The sequence below is a fragment of the Vanessa tameamea genome, chromosome Z (assembly GCF_037043105.1).
Source record: "Vanessa tameamea isolate UH-Manoa-2023 chromosome Z, ilVanTame1 primary haplotype, whole genome shotgun sequence".
NCBI lineage: Eukaryota > Metazoa > Arthropoda > Insecta > Lepidoptera > Nymphalidae > Vanessa > Vanessa tameamea.
This window is the reverse complement of record NC_087341.1, coordinates 12076561-12093641: the sequence shown is the minus strand read 5'-3', so window position 1 is coordinate 12093641 and position 17081 is coordinate 12076561. Positions and strand designations below refer to the sequence as shown.

Here is a 17081-nt window from a genome sequence, read left to right as displayed (position 1 = left end):
TTTCATCCACCCTGTGTTAATCCTGTGCTTCACTGTTCTATATATTTTAACATCGCCTTGAATGAGTAAACCGAGATACCAAAAGTCGGAGCAGACTGGAAGGGCCCGAGCGACCACCGAAGTCGCCATGATCGCCGTATATAAACTCTACAGCCTGCCATTCTCCAAATGCCCATTTCTTCTGTTTCAGTACATTTTGCACTTCTTCATTCCACCACCATGTATCCCTCTCAATCAAACTTTTTCTTTTCGACTCTCCAAACACTTTCGTCTTTTGCGACCTTCCTTATGTACCTGACCATCTCATCTCAACATTCATTCACCGGTTTCACTTCCATCTCATTCATTTCTATCGTTTTGTCCACTATTTGGTTCCTAAATCATAAATAATATAAACATAGTAATATAAACTGACATCATCAGTTAATATATCGTTATAAATCATATATTAACTCCATTTCAGTTTCTTACTTTATCACTACTGAACGTACGTAATGAAACACACACACAGGAAGTACGCGGCGTAGTCTCGAAGAGTATATAAAATAACGTTTGTATATCAATAACTGTTTATGGGACCAACGAGAAAATAATACAGGAACGCGAACCGAATGGCGATACTAGGTGGTTTTGTAAATTACTTTCTGGCCGGTTCTCGGTAGAGTCTACCTAGAACCGGTGGTTGCTTTAGATATTGTACATGATGATTCAAAAGTACAAAGATTATGACATTATATAATAATTTGATTTGATTCGTGTATTGGAAATGTCATTCGAGTGTTTTTACGGTAGATAATCTCACTAATATTGTAAACGCGTTTGTGTCGGATGTTTGTTCCTTAATTGCGCTTGAACGATTGACGCCTGGACGGGTTCTGATGAAATTTGATTAGAGGTCGATTATACTGTAGACCAATACAGGACAGGTGTTTCTATATGTATCGGCTCAAATATATTCGGCAGCTCGAAATAAAGTTAAAGGATTACAAGTGTGATTAAAAAGTATATTAATAATTTTGTCATAATTATAAAGGTTTTGTTTATGTAATATAATAATAGGTAAGTGGATACTTGAGTCAACACTGCCCACAGACATTGCCGCCTTAAGAAATTTTAATAAGTTCTTACATTTCTAATGCGCTACCAACGTTGGGTACTAAGTTATTATGTCCCTTGTGCTTGTAGTTACTGGCTCACCCCTTCAAACCGGAACACAACAATACTGAGTATTGTTGCTTGGCGGTAGATTATCTGATGAGTGCAAGTGACAAAGCCGTGGTGGGTAAGCCGTGCTTTGCACAAGTCCATATGGGTAGGTACCATACAATACAAGTAAAAGTTTATTGATTAATAAGTAATAGATAATTTGATAGTTGGTAAGCTAATTAGTATTGGTAGGAATGTAACGGAACACGAGTCATTGTGAATCGTAAATGCGAATAGCTTAATATTATTACATTAATTATAACACATTAATTATTTGAAGACGATTTTAACTGTCGTCAAAACTACTTCTAATTGTAATCAAAAGAGTTGTCAAATTGTTAGTAATTCCGTTATGGTCGCCGTATGGCGTCGGGATAACTACTCTTAAAACCATCTGCGCCGACCTAGCGCGGTTATTCGATCTATCTGGTGAACAGCGTGGATCGGTGCAGACGTTCTGCTAATAAGCTAAGTGAGTTTTATATGTTTTTGTTCAGTAAATATTAATTTGATTTGTTTAAACTTTGATCATCATTTAGAAATGATCTACTTCATCATGGTTATGTTATTAAAAACCTTTCTTCAGATAAATAATTAATAATTGAAAGTACATATTAAATGGTAACATCGGATACTTGGTTGGTCTTTATTTATTTAAATTCAATGCTTTCCTGGTTTGAAGTAAAATGATATCACATATCTGTCATATATTATTACAACATAGTAGTTATTATGATTTAATTGACACCTAACGAAAAAACTAAAAGACAATTTTGTAAATTAGATTTAACACCATTAATTCCAATGATAGAAAATATACATAAAAATGATTTATTGTTATATAAGACGACTCAACGCCTTTAGCTTTAAGTCAACAACATAATATCCAATCATAATTTCAAGTTTCAAATAAGTAAAAAAAATAAATTGAGACTTATGATTATATTACTTACTTGTACTTAATTTTAATCAATTAAATATTTCAATTTTACTTACCAGAAAATATGCTGGCTAAGGCAGCAATAATGAAGCTCAATGCTACGCCAGGTCCGGCAAATTTGCGGGCTACCATGCCAGCCACTAAGTACATCCCCGTTCCGACGCATGATCCCACGCCCAGGGACGTAAGGTCTAGCGTTGTAAGGCATCTCTGTTAAACAAAAGATCTTCTTAATTTGGTAATTAAGCATAAAGCAAGGTAAGTAATTCAAGAATGTGAGCATATGAGCTTTGCTTAGAGGGCAATATTAACCATCACCATTCAGCAAAATAGCATATTAATTGAATAGGTACTGTATTTCGCATATTATTATATTTAATCCTATATATGTTTGCTCGTTTTCTTATTTTACTTAATAGTAAACTACTTTAACGTTAAATCTTATATATTTTGCTTCTATCAGAAACCACTTCAGCTATAAGGATGAAACATAGCGCACTCAGTCGGAATTAAACTACATAGTAACGTTGAATGAATACTTTCAACAATTTATAAATAACAACACAAAAACGAATATTGGAATGAAAACTAGTAATTTTGGATTTTCTGCGGAGTATTGGGTTGAATTGAGAACATATTGTTTTGTAGTATCTGTTTATTAAAAAATAAACAAGTTAAGAAGATAATTTCAAAGAAAATATGCAAAATAAAATATGTTTTCTATATATTTTCTTATTATGATTATTTTTGTGCGCATGGCTTCATTTGTATCATCTCACTATGGAAATCGAGATCATTACAATCCCTAGGTACACCTTAATTCCCCGAAGTGAAATGTCGATTCAAGTGTACATTTTCATTAGAAAATATTAAAAAGGTCTTTAATAATATAACGATTCATTTCTTAAGAAATATTCAGCTGTATAAACAAAAGAACCCGATTTTTAATTTTACTGAATTCCATAATAAAATCGGGAAAAAGAGTATCTAACAATTCTTAGACCTTTACTTATTCGAATACGATATTGTGTCCTCGGGTTAAGATACTTGTGTTCCTTCCACTAGACTGTCTCGCCTTGTCTCTTACTTATCCTTAAATGTTTTTATTAAGAATAAGGAGCACTTATCACACAAAATGATATATTAGAATTGTGAAAAATAAAGTTTTTATTTAATTTCCATCCTAAGAACATTTCATTTCTTCGGTATTTTTTTTTCTATTCGGTAATATAGATTTACGGATATGAAAAAATAACATCTTAGGCCAAGTTCATTTCAATCAAGAAATACGTTATCGACAATGTATTTTTCAAGAGTCATATTATTAGATTTGTTTTCGTGTATCGTGAGGGAGGAGTATGTTTTTGTCTATATTATATTTATTGCTGTAGCATTAATAAGACACTTAATAATTTATATTTTATTTCGCTTAAAACAATTGTGGGAACAGAATTTAAACATAACGAGTAATTTCATTGGCTTTGTAAACTTTGGAATCGATTTTAAACTAACTTTCAGTTAAGATTAATGCTGTATTAACTCGCTTTTTTGTATGTCTGTCTGTCAAACTTTGCAATTTTTATTTTAAATTAACGATGAACTAGAAACTTTGTTAAAAGAAGAATTTAATTAAAAATAGACTTAAAATTATATATACATTTCTTATAGTCCTTTACGGAATGTCGTGAAAACTCATGTTAATAGTTTAGTGAGACACTTAAAATTATATTACAATGCAAATCATATGAACTTTAATAACTTTGTTAATATTGTTTTATTCATAAAATTAATTTAACTCGAGCGATTTCTATGAAATTCACAAATAAGCGATATGAATTCGTTTATCTTAGGTTATGGATTGAACGTGTTGATTAAAGTCTTAAACGTTTAAGAAGTAAATTTTTCATGTATAAATGATAAACTCAGTAAATAGGAATAATTGTTTCCAATAAATGTTATATTTATGTGAGTAATCTTATATTAAAATTGCTAAAGACATTTGAGTTAATGAAAAAGGACTTACAAAATATGTAGTGAAAAATTATTATTGCGTCTATTTTTATATTATTATCATTGGAACATTATGAAAAATAGCCAGATGCTGAAAATTTGGGCAGAACAGTTCAGTGCCTTTTTCTCGTGTACTGTCTGTACTACTGTGAATTGATATACTGACGAACTTTGGTGTTATCTAATTGAAAACAATATATTTGAAACATGCAAATGGTTTTACGCAAATTGTCGATAACTAATTTGGTTGAATTTTGTCCACGGCGCGATGCATTAGATTATGTCGATTATGTCAAGGACTTGAATAAAGGTTCATGTTTTAGTTTATTTGTCATTAAAATAAAACACCGTTTTTATTAAAACTTTGCAAAATCAGCATAAAATATAAATAAATCCATTACTGTTATGAAACTAAAGAGTTTGAATGTCCTAAGTTTCCGGATTTATACCTAATGAGTAACGTTAACTATGGTGAAAGGGCGCGGAGAAGCAACTGATTTCACATTTTCAAATATAATACATTATATTACATTTATAGTCTCGATTGTGAGTGGAGCTTAAAAAGGAACATAACTTACTTAAGCCAAAAGAAAACTGAGCTATCTGCTATATCGTAACGACAGAAAAGCGTACACACTATGAAAAGATTATTCACGCACATTTCCGCCATTACAATTTTTTTTTTAGTATCGATTTCGTATTGGAATGACATACCTGAATCGCAATATAACGCTGTTACATTTGTAAGCTAAATGCAATCGGCTGCTTTCTCTTCTACGTCACAATACAGTAGATAGTGGAAAGCCATACAATCGCTTTAACGAGGAAGTGCATTGTCTAACAGACTATCATGTAGCCTTATTGAAACATCACACAAAATCCTCTGATAAATAAAAACTCTTAATTAAAAATAAAAATACTTTTGTTTATGGCAACTGTTTTGGAATAGCATTTAAATATTATTTATTTATATTACCCGATTAAATGTAGAAAAAAAATACGAATACATAATGATCGTAAAATAAAAAAAGAAAGTATTTTGCAATGATTTATCGTATTAGATGAAAATTAGAATGAACAATTAAAAAAAAGCCTAGGGTCATAATTGTCTTAGGAGAGGAATATGTTTTCATTAAGAAGATTTTTATTCTGGAAAGTGAAATGTATCTGTAATGTTTTAATATTTTTTCTATTAAACGATATACTAAACTATACAAATATATTTAATTAACGAAATGCTTAATGATTTAATAATATGAAATGATCCCAACGGATTTCATAAACTAAAACGGACGATTTCAGAATTGCACCCTCTTGGTTTTGAACAGAAACAAATGTATTTACAAAGCATTAAACGACTTGCGAAGATAAACAACATTAATATCGTACCTCGACGATGCTCAGCTACCACATAAATAATAAAGTTGAAGTACTTTAACCTTTTTGAGTAAACAATTGCTCTTATTTGACCTCTGAATATTTTGAAACGTATTAAAGGAGAAATATTCGCTTCGATGTATCATGAAGTAATTATTATATTTACTTGTTATAATTATAAAACAAATAAATTCAAAATCACCTTTAACAGGCTTTTGGCAAATACATTACATAGGTATATATATTTTATTCTCGTGATTAACAATTAGCGGCGTGCATTCGATGAGTGAGCGTCGCTCGTGATTACAAGATGTCCTGTTGTACGTGAAGGTTTAGATTAAAGGCAACAAAAAATACGGATAAGCAGTGCTATTCTGTAAGAATTCACTTCGTATCTCACTCGCATCACAAGTGACTTACAGTGATACACCATTTCGATACGTGTATCTTATAAATTTCATAATTATCGTAGGCAATGTCACATATCACATTATGACATTTCACACTCGTGTTTTGCGGTGAGATTCGAGTTTTTTTTACAGAATAGTTTCGTGAGTAATAAAATCTATACTCACTTTACCTACCTGTCATTTTCGTTTTCGTTATGTGTAAACGTTTAATAAATAGTTATTTTCCAATTCTCCTCTTTTTATTAATTATAAAGTTTTTTTTAATATTATTCTGTTTATATTTAAGAGTGAAGCTCTTATGCTTATTTATTGTTTCGATATTTTTTTAAATTTCGTTTTTAGTTGATGATTAAGTTAAATTGATGTCGAAAAGTAATAAAATTAATTTCGCTAGCTGCGCTATTGATATTATGTTCTTGTATAAGTTTTATAAGTAAAACTTTCTCGAATAAATTAAAATACACAAAGTTGCCGTAAATATACGACCACACAATTGATATTCTGATAAATTTATTGCCGAAACAAAACTTTATAGTAAGCGCTTAGTAATAAAATTAAATATTATTTTTAAATATATTTTTTTTAATAAATGCTCACTTTTTTTTATATGTATGTAGGTATATTATTTATAATTACATAAGGATTTCTATCCTATCTAATAATTAATTCTTGTACAAATTCTACATTAAAGTTATTGTACACAGAAAAATATTGAATTATATTGCCTTTCGTAACATGATCTTGGAGTAAATACTGCAGAAAAATAAAATAAAAGATTTAACTCTCGTATTATTGCCTTCACCGGTGACACAATGACTAGTTCATTTTCGCACAGAAAATCGGATTTGTGACTCCAGGGGATGAACTGCTTGCATACTTGCTACTTTTACACGCTTTTATTTATGTGGTAGCTATTTTTCATTTTAATCTGTATATATATTTTTAGGTCCCCAAAGTGAATGTTATGCAAGTAAATAATGTCTATTTTGGTAAGATATAGCTAGAGCACTATGAAAGTATTGTATCACTAAACTAAAGCGATATTACGTACATAATACGATTTACAAAAACCATTTCTGAATTAACCACATTTTGTCGAACAACAAAATTAAAATCTCCCAATCTTTCATTTCAAGACTTAATTTATTTTAGTAAGATACTTGAAATTTGATAAGTTAAATTGCAAATAAGAGGGTCTCAGAGGCCATTCTAGCACTGTCGTTAAACTTGTTCAGTAATTACTGAATCATAAATTTATGGTCAGTGGAGTGTCTACTACTACTAACCGTTAACCGTTAGAATGTTATCAAATTAACTATATGGAACTGCGAATGAATTTGATGCAAATCTGATGTTAATTACTTTTCAAAGGAATGTAATTGTTAACTTTCAACCATTAAACCCAGCACAAGTTTAAATAGCAAAGAACTCTCATCCCCCGCAACCGAAGCAAACATCGCTTTATATAGCTTTGAGTTCAGCTCCGTTAACCGCGCAGGGCTCAACTCACATAGATATGCAATTTTAGTGAGTAAAAACTTTTTGAAATTTTTCCCGGGCATCATATACTCAACGTCGGTGGACGAACTTATTTGTAGCTTCCAAAAATTTAGTTTCGGTCAAAAGTTAAAATCAAACAAGAAGGTAAATCGAAAACAAAACCGAATAATATCTGTAATTTCTGCAAGAGAAACATTTGCTTATAATGTAGCAAGCAAGTATGCCTTGAATGCTCCGAATTATTTAGATATTTTGTACTTGTAGTTTATAACAAAATTTGAGAGGACATATTTATTTTTATTTTGTTGATTGTTTTTATGTGTTTTCTATGGTTTATGTTAAGTATAGAAAGCTGACATTTTTATTAAAATTTGCATAAAATGCTGGCTAATTAATTATTTCAATTTATTTTATTGCGAAATTATGACCAAAAATATAGATACTTTCGCAGAATGAGACCATCTCCATCCACCACGGAATGCCTCTGGGGTCTCCAGGTAGCACACTCGTGCGTGCGTGACGCGCTGTAGCGCCGATGGCGCACCACACTCGTGACAGGAGGGTGTAATTTCTCACCTTATTATAATAAGCAACCATATTCGGCAAACACCTGCGTTATCCTGAATATGATTATTCCGTAACTCCATTCCATCCAGTGACTCAAATAGGATGGAATGGCCTTCACTTACGCCAGGTCTGCTGATGGAGAACCCAGGTCCTACCATCTGCGAATCAGAGCTCGTTGGGCTAGATCCAGATAGAGCCCTCATTCACAAGTGGCACGAATTTGGATCTGTAGACATTGGATATTGACCGATCAACCTAGCCTCCACCCATTGACTAGGAGGTTCGCAGGGTTTCCGCTCACAAGAAGCGATGTATATTACAGGTCATTAAATTCAAGTAATCCTTGCATCCATCAACCTTGAAGCTTTTGTTCAGACATAGGCCTCCCTGTGTTGGCGGTATTTTGACCAAACCCTGTGTATAGCAAACACACGGGACTTATCTTGTCATCATCTTCAGTCTATCAACACCTTAACCTTCTGAGATATAGCACATTTAATATATGCAAATTCAAATCATATATTATAGCAAATTTATAGCTGCACTAACCTTCGACTTCAGGTAATTTGGATATAACGACATATCCTATTTTATAAGTATTTGAGTTATAGATATATTAAATAAAACGAACGTTAGAAAAAATAAATTATTCTCATTTGAACGGAATCTGGAATGAGAAGAGCGCGTGCGAATGACAGACTGAAAGTAAAGAGCGCTTGGTTCATCAGCGATACCTCTTCTTCGAACTTCCTATGTTCGTAAATTAAATTAGGTCACAATAAAGTCTGAGCGAGATGGCCAAGTGGATTGCATACGTGGATTCACCGAAAGTAATATCCGGGCTATTATTGAGAATTCGAATGCTGAATGTAATTTCAACGTTCAGTCCATTTGAAAGAAAATAGTTTGATTCATTATAATTATAATTCTCGATTAATTTCATAACATCAAAATTCTCAAGAGACCTGAAAGTTTATCAGAATATAAACTTTCAGAGGAAGTATTTTCAAGAATTGTTTTGCATTGCGATGTTCTGCAAAGGCATTTCGTTTACGACCATCGTGCAATTACTTACGGTCTTTCCGCTCGGAATTTCTCAGGTAAAACTATCACAACCATGATATTTGAGTTTAAACCGCAACGTTTCTGGTCGTTCGGATATTTCGTAATATGAGTTACTGAGAAAACTTTAGGTAGCACTTTAAGGTCAGCGAGAGTAATCAGAATGATAACATTTGAATAAGTAATACGTAACGAAGCAATGTAACTGCTGCGGTGGCAATTTTATATGCATAGTGTGTTCACGTACTTTCATTTACTGTATGACAAACAATTTCGAGCAATTTTAGATAGTATACTTGATGATTTTTATTTAGAATTAAAAGTAGTTAATTATCTACCTTGTTTCAAGTTTGATGCTCAGCTGAATTGCTCTACTCTTTCGTTCATTGTTTTTTTAATATTAAATAGAACACATATCCTCTTATTCTACCGTGTTTAATTTTACACGTTGATTCATTTCCCATAACATCGAATTTTTAAGGTATTCTACACAATAATTGGCTCCAGACGAAGGAACAAATCAAAGGTCAATAGCATATTTTTCAGCAAATGTTATATTTAGGAACTTGTTTTTGCTACTAATTTATGTTAAATTTTATTGTTTATATAAGTAAATGTTCTTCTGGTACAGTAAATATTATGATAAATCAAGTAAATTTCCGCATTTATAAGATAACTGTGAAACGTTTCAAAAACGATTTTTCATTAAAACAGACATACCAGCTAACTTTAAAAGGCATCGAGTACTATTGAAAATGAAATCAATTAGTAATTGATACTCGATAGAACAGTTTCAGACGTTAAAGTTATTTTTATTACAACTTAAGTCGTTTAATTTGCAGTAAATTATTATTTAAGTAGCTGCATAAATAAAGGTTTCGTTAAACTTGAGACGAGGTACTTCGGGATTTATAATATTCTTTCATTTTAATAAAGAACAGTTTTTTTCATATTAAATAACAATTCGTATCGGTTCTATGAATAATAAAGTATAGAAGGTTCTTTTTTTAAAGTAGTTTATTTAATGGATAATATGTTGGCTTCTGTGGCAATATTAGTAGCTTCATTTATTATTTCAAAGTTTTATTGACAAAGTTGATTTAAATATTAATGATGTAAAGCAATTTGTCTGAACATTTCTTTCAAGTCGAATAATGTTACGGTTTTATAATCATAATTACTTTTAAATAAACTAGATAAAAGGAACTTCTTGTAAATCTCTCAAAGCTACCTGAGAAGGAAGTCTTACCTCCTCTCCATTTGAGGAAAAATGGGTTGGTACATTACCCGTGCAGTAGATTTTCATCCGACACATGCAAGTTTCTTCACTAATATTTCCTTCGTCAGCGAGCACGAGATAAATTATTAATACACATTAAACAATTTTAAATTCAATGATGCTTGTGGGCTTCGAACCCTTAATCTTTGGTTAAGATTCATACGTTCTTGGTACTTTTCGGCCCTTTGATTGGTTAAACCATGCGAGTGGTTAAGTCTCACATGCTCCATTGGTGGATGCTTTTAATAGTAATCCATTACTCCGCTTGAGATAAGGTTTCTTGTTTCTAGTCTACAGTAGCCGCACGACAAGAAAATGATATCAATTTCCAATATAATCAAATGAAAAGATAAAAAGGATTAATGTAATTCTCATAGTAATCCCATAAGGTAAATGTAATAAGTTTATCGACTCTGGATGCATACTGGGCTTTAGCCAAACATGACAACGACGTAAACGTTTCTTGCCTGCCAAATTTCACGTATCTGAGTCAATCGTAATTTAATTTTTGAACAAGAGACGCTTAATAGTAAATTACATTCAAGTAGGACGACCAGGCTCAGTTGAAGATCATGAGGGGGGAGAATTTCTTCAAATTATGCGCGCCACCCCCTTTTCGTTGAGCGATACGTGAGCGTATAAAGAATAATATAATTTCATTATCCGCAACGACTAGTGAGCCGTCTATTGTATAATGATAATGAAATTGGATAATAGAAACAACAACTATATAATTTTATACCGATCCATCATCGGCCAATCGCAATCCACTGATACGACTTAGCTCTCTTTTAAGATGCGCCAAAGCTCCCAGTTCTCTGCCTTTCACTTTTTCATATTATAAGGAAAACAGGGCAAATGTTTTTCAGCCTATGTATATTCCGGCGTAAATCCGGGGCTTTCATTATGAGATCCCTAGTGTCCATACACAACGTTAATTGTTGCAGGGGTTTCAATGTCTCGAGTGTTTATTATTGATACAGTATTAATCACGCAGTACGCTTGAAGCGTTTTTATATTTTTAATGTAATTAATTGATAATAATTATTAGTTGTTATGAGAAATTCACGTTTTAAGAACGATTCTTTTGTTTTTTTTTTATGATATAGATGGACGAGCACCTAATGGTAAGTGGTCAGAACCGCCCATAGACGATGGCGTTATAAGAAATATTAAACATTATTTACGAGATTATTATTTTTTAAGAGATAGATAAATATGTAAATATATAATAATGGATGACGGTACTATTGGGTTACTCAAAATTCGCTGTTAGAATTTGCCAGCGTAGACTCGTAGTGATAGAATGTTCAACGTCAAAGGGAATTCAGAGCCGCGTGTGCAAAACTTCTCAAAGTTTTTCCACAACTCTACTCGTGAAGAATGTTTATGAATATGCAGAATGCGTATAATTTTTACATCGAATATCGCTATATAACTTTTCTATGATCTCTTTGACATTCCTCATCGAAACTTTAGGGTAGCTAACTCTAAAGCTCCGATGATGATTAGGTTAGATTAAGCTGTCATTAAAATATATTATATTGTTTACCATTATATAAGAATAGATTACATTTACGAGTAGTTTCTAAAAAATTGCGCTTACGTTCATAATAAAATTAAATAAAATATATGTTAAGATAGAAGAAGACATACAACGACAGCCGTTAAACTCCCACTATTTCTTACAATAACTTCTCATACAAGTATTGCTGTGTTGTTAACGTTTTATTTCTATTTATTTCATTCTACGATAGTGCTTTTATTGTCAAGTGTGCTCAACTAACCTTTAGTTCCTGCATTCATTGCCATAAATAATGGAACAAATGAAATGTAGATTGTTCGCGCCGGATATATCGCGAAAACGTTCATCTTAGTCTCGGAAATATTCTGGTTCGTGTACTTATTACGTCCGTTCTGCATTTGTATTGAAAATTGCATTGCATTGTTACGTAATGGAAATATTTCTCTTCCTTGTAATTTTTTCGCGCATTTGTGTTATGTTCATGAATAAAATATATTATCATACATACAGAAGTTCTCATGGTCCATTGGTTTTAACAAACTTTTACATTATTAAATTAAAATAATGTTTTATATTATAAGTCATAGTAATATTTGATATATTAATAGTAATAGTACTTGTTTTCTCTTTTACGATTATTATATAAGATGAAAAAAAAAGGTATACTTATGATGTGCACAGATTTAAAATATAAATATGTTATATATTTGTAATTAATTGTAATTATATGAAATGATCTTGTAGATAATTTTCCAATGCTATTACTATGAAGGTGAAAAATGATTATAGATGCCAGTATAAGATTATATATGTATATACTAGCTTAGTGCAAGGTAGGTATCATGTATAGATAAGGGATAAATAATATGCCTTCGGAGCCAATTTCTATGGTCCGTAGTGACCCCTTAACATCACGTGGTCTGTTTTCCAGTCTCAAATCCAAAAAAAATAAATAAATGGATCGCGCCTTTTAATAACAATAGGGCTTGTAAAAGTATTATTGAATAAAAATATTTTTATTTTATTTTATTCGAAACAATTGAGACGATATTTTATCATTCTTGTTATGAGAACTAAATAGTAACATAAAAATATTTCTACTGTTACGTAAAATGCATAACTTATATTTTCAATTTATTCAGAACTTATTTAAAATGTTTAAAGAAAGTGTAATGCGAATGAAAAGTAGCTACCACAATTGTGATTCTATGAGTAAAAGATCCTTTCACAATTGGACGACAAATATTTTCACTTTTTATAGACTAGCTCAAAAACATAAGAATGTACCTTTTTAAAAATAACAAAATTGTCGTTGCAAACATTTTATGAACAAAGTTGGGCTTTGTTCGGTGCTGTTGAGCTATAGCGGTTATAACTAAATTCGTTACAAAATTATGACGCCTTTCTACCAGGCAATTTTGCGTTAAATGCGGTCAATATGTCGTTAGTTATCGTGGCATAATTCTATCGAGATAAGCAAAATATTTACTTTGTGTAAACTTTCAATTTTGACATTATGAATTTTATCAAAATTGAATCATAATATAATGTAAACTATCTAAAATGTTAAGACTTGGGTTATAAATGTAAAGTAAATTCAGGCGTATTAAAAATTCGATCACATTCTAGATTCTATTGTCCTACTTATTTATGTTATAATCTTAAAATTATTGAAAACCCTTACAGAAAGACGCTGTCTGGTTGGCACGGTGACCTCTTCGCCATCCCCCGAACGAGGATCACGTGTCCGAATTAATTTGGTGAATATGTTGTGGCCATCACGACGTAGCGCCGCCCAGTCCACTTCCCGAAGCCTTTGCATATCTGAAAGTAAAATATTATATATGTCTTATTATTTTCCAAGAATATAACAATCTGTTAAATATTATATTTTATAGGTCTGAATACCGGCCGTATCGCTTCAAAAAACCGCCGGTGAAGCGTCGTATGATATATAGGAATATTTAGCAAACTTGAATCTTATCCTCGACTAGACCTCGCACCCCCAATGTCCTATGTTTCACTCGTATACATTAGTTTGCAGTTACGACTGCGCTAACCAACAGCTTTACGCCAAATAAATCATCCTTATTATTAAAACATAACTCGAGATAATGTATACATATTATTGATGTTATAATAATAAATAAATGTAATTATTATTGTGATTTTATAATAAGTAATTGAATAAGCTTCTTGATTTGATTAATTCGTGTTATAAAGGGACACAAATTGTCTGTAACCAGACCAAGATCAAGGCAAGCTTATAAGGCCAAAAAATCGGAATCCAAATCCTAGGTCAGTTCAGTAAAATATCGTGGTGGGTTTTTCTTAGATAAGTCCTGGAACGTTAGAAAGTGTAAATTAAGCCGCGGCAAACATGTAAAGCCGATTGTGCTGCCACTTAACTCCTTCCAAACGGGTCAGATTTGCCATTCCATCGGATTATGAGAATTACAGAACAGACAGTGTATTTGTGCGTAACGGTTGCGCACTATAGTAAGTCTTACGTAATCACCCTTTGGAATGGCTGCGGCGGCTGAAATCGGTCGAGAGGTTATATATGAAGATACATACGGTAGAATGATATATTTAATCATTTATTGTAATGTAAAAAATATTATTTTTATAAAACTAGAAGTTATTTTAAAACCTTACGTCATTACTTCACTACCACGTCATGAAAAAAAAATAATTTAAGTTGAAATTTGTAGCGCTCTATAACCAACGTTTTATATTCTTATAACTTTGAAAGCACTCCTATACATAGATTTGGTAGTAACAAAAAAAAAATAATTGTAAAAACAAAATAAAATAGAGAGCCGAGATGGCCCAGTGGTTAGAACGCGTGCATCTTAACCGATGATTTCGGGTTCAAACCCAGGCAGGCACCACTGAATTTTCATGTGCTTAATTTGTGTTTATAATTCATCTCGTGCTCGGCGGTGAAGGAAAACATCGTGAGGAAACCTGCATGTGTCTAATTTCAACGAAATTCTGCCACATGTGTATTCCACCAACCCGCATTGGAGCAGCGTGGTGGAATATGCTCCATACCTTCTCCTCAACGGGAGAGGAGGCCTTAGCCCAGCAGTGGGAAATTTACAGGCTGATTATGTTATGTTATGTTAAAATAAAATATATTTATTTAACAAAGATAAGGGCAACAATTAAAGAATAATTCACACGCGTCACGATAAACAGACCGTTATTCCCGAGAACACATTTCTCTAGGTGACTGTGTAATGTTTCAGCAATCAACGTTTTCAGAAAATTACTCGTTTAAAGCGACAATAATTACACGATCATATAAAAAGTGATGTAAATATTAACAAAGTCTAATTTCTTTAATGATACATAATTTAGTTACATTATACCATGGAAGGTTCCATGTATCGATTAACTCAACTATTGTTGAAGCGATAACGTCAAGACTCGATAATAGTGTCTCTGAGGAAAGTTATAAAGCATATACTATATAGATCATGTCTGTTCCCACTCAAGTCTATTAGTACTTATAGTATATATTCCTACGTCCGATGAGTATATTCAGGGTGTTCGGTAAATAATGGGTAACATTTGTTAAATTTTAGGATTTATTTATCCGAATTATTTTGAGTTTCAACAATTTTGGTCTATTGGTCTCTATTGCACAGAACATCTCTATCGCACATCTGTGCTTGCTACGAATTTTAAATTTTAAACTCTGGCAATACTAATTTATGAATAGTTATCGGATTTAATATCATACCATCGCGTTTGCAATGAAATTATCTTTCTTTAAATGTATTCCAATTAGAATACAGATTGGTGCAGTTCCTTGTGCCGACTTATCTGTTTAAGGTATTAAATTGGAAGCCTGTACTTCCCCGGTAATAGAGAACGGAAAAATGTAATGCATGCAATACTGCAATACTGCAACGATTTTACGATACAAAGCAACACAACGTTTGGATGTTCCTTATATCTACTATATAATTTTGATTTCTATTCATTTCGTTCAGACTAGATAGTGCCACATGAACAAAAAAACAATTTATAGTTTTTTTGTAATTAAAACCATACTACATATTTGAATATGTGATACAAGCGCGATTTTTTTTTATAGACAACTTAGTTTTTGCATGCGGCTTCACCTCCATGTTAGGGGCGCGTTCTTAGGTTTTGGGTGTAAAATAAAAATTATATATTCCTTGGATAACCTTGGGGTTCAAGCTTGCTTCATACCAGATGTCATTAAATTCCTTTTAGCGTATTCCAGTTAGTGAATTTCGTATTTATAATATTTTGTAATTTGTCTTTGTCCATAAATACAATTAAAACTCGTTCTACGAAAAGCGGTAACATTTTTTTAATAAAAATGTATATAAATATTTTTTTCTTTATCCTTTAAGCCGTTTCGTGTAATAGGTATAAGTATAAACTACAAACTACACTTATAGTTACCGTTTAAGAAATATAAAATCGTAACACAATCAGAAAAAAGCGACTTATAAATTAATTTTTAAATACTATTTGTTTTTACTTCTAGGTAAATTCGAAACGAAACATGGATTAAAACATATCAATTACTTCAAAGATGTATATTATACGATGTATGTGACTAGTTGTTGCCAGCGGCTTCCCTCTCGTTTTAGGGGTTGGTTGTCAGGTCGTTAGGTATAAAATGTAGCCTAATATAGTATAGTATATAACCTATAAAAAATTAAGAAAGTTCAAGCTTGCTTAATTTTTTTTATGATTTAGGTAGGTGGACTAGCTCCATAGCTAGTCCACCTACCTAAATCATAAAAAAGCGACTTGATAGGATGTAGTCAAAAGCACTCATATACAATGACGCTGAAAATATTAACCATTCCTTACATCGCCAATGCACCACCAACCTTGGAGACTAAGATGTTATGTTTTTTCTACCTATAAATACACTGGCTCACTCACCCTTCAAACCGGAACACAACAATAAATAAATAAATAACTATTGGACAACATCACATACATTACTCTGATCCCAATGTAAGTAGCTAAATCACTTGTGTTATGGAAAATCAGAAGTAACGACGGTACCACAAATACCCAGATCCAAGACAAAATAGAAAACTAATGAACTTTTTCTACATCAATTCGACCGGGAATCGATCCCGGGACCTCGGAGTGGCATACCCATGAAAACCGGCGTACACACTACTCGACCACGGAGGTCGTTAA

At 32.0% G+C, this 17081-nt stretch overlaps 1 protein-coding gene across 1 annotated transcript in view; it reads right to left on the bottom strand.

The window, feature by feature from the left end:
• The window catches only part of LOC113401358 (cationic amino acid transporter 3), a 128237-nt gene that overhangs the window by 45554 nt on the left and 65602 nt on the right, over positions 1–17081 (bottom strand). The window contains exons 2-3 of the mRNA XM_026641247.2: positions 13561–13700; positions 2203–2356 (exon numbers count right to left, since the gene is read on the bottom strand). Of these exons, the coding sequence (XP_026497032.1) occupies positions 2203–2356; positions 13561–13698 (292 nt within the window). The 5' untranslated portion in view covers positions 13699–13700. The remainder of the gene's footprint in view (positions 1–2202; positions 2357–13560; positions 13701–17081) is intronic.